Below are 5,779 nucleotides of genomic sequence, written 5' to 3' on the forward strand. Positions count from 1 at the left end.
CAGACTCTGTACTTGCTTCCATTGCTTTGAATAGAGGTCTGGAGGTGCAAAGGTTTCTGTTGGTGCAGATAAGGCATTGGTCTTTTGGGTAAGAAGCATTGCTGGGGTGAGAAGATTTGGTCTGTCAGGATCTGTTGACAAGCCGTTTACTGCCGATAATCCAAAATCCGGCTGCTCTGAGCGCTCCTTCTGTTATGTGGCGCCCCTGATGCGCTACCTTCTCGTGATAGTACCTGACAAGTAGGACTGCTACGTGATGAGCGTGTGGGATAATGAGTGGATGTTTCTTTTCCTTAGTGAGATTAGCAGGTGCCAAGCGTCCTCCTATTCTCAGAAGACAATCTTCATCAATAACAGGGTTTAGCTTTTTAAGACAGCTCTGTTTTGGTAATGGCTGGTTAGCTTTTATGCACCGGAACTCTTCTTTGAATGTTTCATGTTGCACAGTTTGAATGATAAATTTCCCTGCTTTATACAGTTCATCGGTAGTGTTTGTGTTTTTAAAACACTTCCAGCCTTTGTTTCCCAAGTTTGTTTTCTTGAATGATGCTGCTACACGTTTTAGTGATGCAATAGTTTGATATGAACTCGTCCACTGAGAGAATCTTTCAAAGCGACTTGACTCTAACTGCGTAGTTGAGGTTTTAGTGACAAAACTTTTCACCTCAGGCCTGATCTCAGTATCTGTATCAGGGTCAATCAGATTGAAATCATCTGAATGCGTCGACTCTTTATTGGGCTGTGTTAAAAAGGAAGGACCACTAAACCAGTTTGTGTGAGCTAGTGTAGAAGCTGCTATGGGTCTGGTTGCATTGTCTGCTGGATTGTCACAAGTAGCTATGCAACACCACTGTGGAGGATGTGTGGACTTCCTGATCCTGGTCACTCGATTAGCTACATAAGTGTAGAATCTCTTTGTGTTGTTATGTATGTAGCCAAGAACGATTTTACTATCTGTAAAAAATCTGACAGTGTCTACTTCAGTGTCCATCTCATCCCTAATGAGTTCGTACATTTCAACAGCTAAAACTGCTGCACATAACTCTAGTCTCGGGACCGTGTGGGCAGGACGGGGGGCCACTTTTGACTTCCCCATGATAAAACCTGTGTGCCACTGACCTTCACTGTCAAGTGCTCTCAGATACGCTACTGCTCCTATGGCCATGGTGGAGGCATCTGAGAATATGCACAGTTCTTTCCTCACAGCTGTAGATTGGGAGAATGGGAGGTAGCATCTTGGTATCTGTAGCTGCTCAAGATCTTTTAATGAGTACCTCCATTTGTCCCATTCCTTTTCTCTTTCCACAGGAAGTGGTTCATCCCAATCCTTTTGCTCTGTGGACAGTTCACGTAGAAGTGCTTTTCCTTGCATTGTGACGGGTGATACGAAACCTATAGTGGATCGTACAAACTGTTAACTGTGGCCAACACACCTCTCCTGGTGTATGGCTTTAGTTCGGTGGTGACATGAAAGGTAAAACTGTCAGTTTCAAGATTCCAGAGCACCCCTAGGCTCCTCTGCAGAGGTATGTCGTCCGGCTCTAAATTCAAGTCTTTCAGATCTTTTGCTCTTTCAGCAGCAGGAAATGCTTTCACTACCTTGTGGTTGTTAGAGGCTATTTTGTGTAGCTTTAAGTTGGATTGTGCCAACATGTTTTGTGCGTTTGTGAGTATCTCAACAGCTTCTTCTGAGGTTGTTGTGGATGCAAGGCCGTCATCCACATAAAAATGCCTCATAATGAACTGCTTTGCGTCTTGTCCATGCTCTTCCTCTCCTTCGACTGCAGCACGCCTCATACAGTAAATAGCCACGGCCGGGGAGGGACTATTTCCAAAAACGTGGAAATTCATTCTATATTCACAAATATCTTCATCCGGATCATTATTTTCATACCAAAGGAATCTTATATAATCCCTGTGATCCTCTTTCACTTCAAAGCAATAAAACATTTGCTGCACATCAGTCGAAAATGCTACTGGCTCTTTCCTAAAGCGCATAAGAACACCTAGTAGTGTGTTGTTGAGGTCAGGTCCGCTTAACAAGACTTTGTTAAGGGACTGTCCTTGAAACTCTGCACTTCAGTCAAAAACTACTCTCAGCTGGTCGGGTTTCTGAGGATGGTACACACCGAAGGATGGTAAGTACCAGTGTTCTTTGTCCGAGTCCAGAGGTGGAGCGAGCTCCGCATGGTCATTGTTCAGCAGGTTTTGTATGAACTCAGTGTATTGTCTTTTCATTTCAGGGTTGCGGTCCAGTGTTTTCCTGAGTGATTGAAGACGTTTGAATGCTTGCTCCCTGTTACTTGGAAGTTTCGGTCTGGGTGAGCGGAATGGCAACGGTGCCACCCAGCTGTTGGCTTTGTTTTAAAACACTTCTTTTTCCATAATGTCAATAAAGTCTTTATCTTCTACCGACAGCGCTGGTTTGTCGTCATCTTTTGTTTTCTCAAAAATAGTTTGTCCCAGCAAATCAGAATTTGTATCTTCACTGCCCTTTTGAAGAGCGGGTGTGGTGTTTGGTTGGAAGCTGCAACCACTCGACTCCTTTACTTGAAAGATGTTGGGACATGAGCTGAGGTAAGAAGCACGGCCATTCTGAAGAACGTGTTTTTAGGACATTCACATTCGAGGGCTTGTGTGTCTTTCCTAGGCAGGCTTCACCAACAATTACCCACCCTAAGTCTAGGCGCTGCGCATAGGGTGTATTGTGCGGCCCGTTGATTCTCTCTCTGACTTTGTGTACCTGTATAATATCTCTTCCCAAGAGTCGAAGGACAGGTACTTGTATTTCGACAGGAGATATTTTGTCAGCTATCTTCTGTAAGTGTGGGAACTGCATAGCAACTTGTGGAGACGGTATCTCACTCCTATCGTCTGGAATCATGTCACATTCGATCAGATTTGGGAGTGGGAGTTTTACTCTACCATCCATTGACTCAATCAAAAAGTTTGATGCTGTTCTGCCAACATTATCTGACAGTCCGGAGCATGTTCTGAGCTTGTAAGCGTCTGAGCGTGTCTTAATATTAAAGAGCTCAAAAAACTGTGACTTAGCAAGAGACTTGTTACTTTGTTTGTCAAGCACTGCGTACATCCTTTGTGCTTGTTGTCTTTTGCCATCTAGATAGACTAACACCGGACTTATCTTTGAGCATGAATGTGGACTGTCTGCATTACCGCAGATTTCTGTGCATTTAGAGACCACTGAAATGTTTGCACTGTCCTCTGTCTCCCCGCCATCCTATTTGTCAGCTTCAGGGCTATCAGCTGGAACAGGAGGTGGACCTGGATGTAGCACTGATAAATGTCTGTCACTGCCACAGTCTGTGCACTTTATTTGTACCTTGCAGTCTTTTGCTAAATGCTGAGTAGAGCCACAACACTTAAAACAGATTATATTCTCTTTAAGAAAGGACTTGCGCTCATCTATGGGTTTTGCTCTAAAGCTTTTGCACTTTTTTAGTGGATGAGGCTTCTTATGTATTGGGCATAGCTTGTCAGGGCTTTCTGGCAACTGACTGTATCTGTTCTGAGCAAAACTACTGTCTGTGGGAATGTCTGTTTTGTTCAGTTATCACTTCCCTGGAATTACCTTTAAAACCCTGGTCTTTCTTGAAGCTTGTGCTAGCTGGAGGTGTGATGACAAAGCTTGGGTCGTTTCTTATTTTGGCTTGTTGTCTCACAAATCTTGAAAAGACGCTGAAAGGGGGAAAGCAGACTTTGTATTGCTCCTTATACTTTGCTCCTGTTGCAATCCATTTTTCTTGTAACGCGTAGGGTAGTTTGTCCACAATGGGGTTCACTCCGCTTGCTTTGTCCAAATATGAGAGGCCTGGTAAGTATCCTCCATCCTTTGCACATTCGATTTCTTGTAGAATGTCACCTAGCTCTCTTAACTTTGTGCTGTCTCTGTTGCTGAGTTTGGGAAACTGCTCAATCTTCTTCAACAGTGCATTTTCCACTGACTTCAGGAGACCCGTAACATTCCTCGAGTCTTTGCCACACAAGGCTTAGAGCAGCGATTGGATTGAAAACATAGACTGAGCGAATTCTTTTAGCTTGCTGACCAGACTCAACTCCAAGCCATTTTATCATTAAATCTAGTTCTTCCTGCGCTGTAGCATGCAAGTCTTTTATGGTGTTTTGAAACGAAGCCTTCCACGCCCAGTAGTTCTCTGGGTGATCGTCAAACTGCAAAAGTCCTGTACTCAACAGTTCTCTCATTGTTAGGTACTTTGCGATGTCCTGTACACCCCTTATTTCTACTGATGTCGGAGGTGTGTCGTACGGATACAGTTTGGGGGAATTCGTCTGTTCTTGCTGTGTTTCGTGCTCTACTTTAACATCCGTTTTTTTCACGCTGTGCATGCCTTTATTGTCTATCTTTGTATTCATAGCCATTTCACATTGTTCACGTGCAGCATTGTGGCAAGCGAGAGGATCAACTCGTAATGTGAATCCTTCATGGCAAATGTCTGTGTGTTGCTGAATATACTCTGCTGTGCGTTGCATTGGATTAGCAGGTGGTTCTACAAACACATGACTCAGTTCAGTCTTTGAGAGACCCTCCTCTTCTTCATAAACAGCAGCCTCTGCTTCGGCAACTGCAACAGCTTTTTGACTACTCAGAACATGTAAACTAGCTTCAAGTTCAGTTTTTTGTTTCATTATGGCTGCTTCTTTTAATGAATACTCCAGCTGTGCTCGTGCAGCAACTGCTTGTGCATGTGCTTTTAGCGCTGCAGAACTTACGGATGAACGTTTGGATGTATGCGAGCGTAAAGACTTGATCTTTGTGTCTGTGTAGCTTGCGTTACCCTTGTTCTCCGTGCTGTCCACATCGTCTGTGTTGTGCACTTGTCCTGATTCTGTAGGGTCTGGCATTAGATCTTCTTCTGGTAGACCTGGGTGATACAGCTTTCCTGACCGTAGGCTCATGGTTATCTTGCTGGATGTAGCTCCTCGTGGTTGTGCCCGCTGCGCTAGTGTCTGTTTACTGTGCTGTCCTCACTCTGAAGCATCTAGTTTTTCACCAGCTAGACAGCGAGTTAACGACGCTCCAAATAATCAGACTTGGTTTCTTTTAGCTGATTTATTTGTAGAATGGCCTCAAACCATTGCCCTCTTAAGACCGTCGTAAAACTAGGAGAAAATACAAGTAAAATTGTGCGTTAGCTAAACACATACAAGCTACATCACATTTACGGTGAATAGGTTTGCATTAAACATCACATGTAACCAAAATAAAATATTGTTTCAAAATTCGATTAATACTCACGGACAAATCTTGTCCAACGCACAACATAAAAGGTTTAAACATCAGCTCTTAACACATGCACACGAGTCGACATTGCTTGCTGCCATTCGGTATTTGCTCTCAAAAACAACTTCCCACTGCAACCGTTAGAGGGAGGTAAAGCACTACATGTAAACATGTGTTTCTACTTAAACTTATTACAAAGGGCAGAATAGTGTACATTTAAGAAAAAGCCACACACGTTTTGTGATCAAATCTTTCATAACGAGAATGATTTGAGTGAATTGATTTTACAATTTTTATCCCCCCTCCCCACCATCTGTCACTTTGCTTGGGAGAAAAGGAGCCTTCAGAACTGAAATTTCTTTTCAATTATTCATTCAAATCAATTCACTCAAATCATTCTCGTTATGAAAGATTTGATCACAAAACGTTTCCGTCTGTACGACTGGTCTTTGAATGCACCCCGCTTCAATGGCAGAACGCGGACGAATTTAAAGACATCAAATGAGAATAATCCTT

General features: G+C 43.3%; 1 protein-coding gene across 2 annotated transcripts in view; it reads right to left on the minus strand.

Annotated features, from left to right (window-relative positions):
- Positions 1-5,568, minus strand: part of LOC133161988 (uncharacterized) — a 7,699-nt gene extending 2,131 nt beyond the window's left edge. For both annotated transcript variants that reach the window (XM_061290764.1, XM_061290765.1), the window contains exons 1-2: positions 5,279-5,568; positions 1-5,142 (exon numbers count right to left, since the gene is read on the minus strand). The exon at positions 1-5,142 is cut by the window's left edge and continues 553 nt beyond it. In XM_061290764.1, coding sequence (XP_061146748.1) covers positions 125-1,372 — 1,248 coding nt within the window. In that variant the 5' untranslated portion in view covers positions 1,373-5,142; positions 5,279-5,568 and the 3' untranslated portion in view covers positions 1-124. The remainder of the gene's footprint in view (positions 5,143-5,278) is intronic.
- Between the last annotated feature and the right edge of the window lie 211 nt (positions 5,569-5,779).

Source organism: Syngnathus typhle, linkage group LG11 (genome assembly GCF_033458585.1).
Source record: "Syngnathus typhle isolate RoL2023-S1 ecotype Sweden linkage group LG11, RoL_Styp_1.0, whole genome shotgun sequence".
NCBI lineage: Eukaryota > Metazoa > Chordata > Actinopteri > Syngnathiformes > Syngnathidae > Syngnathus > Syngnathus typhle.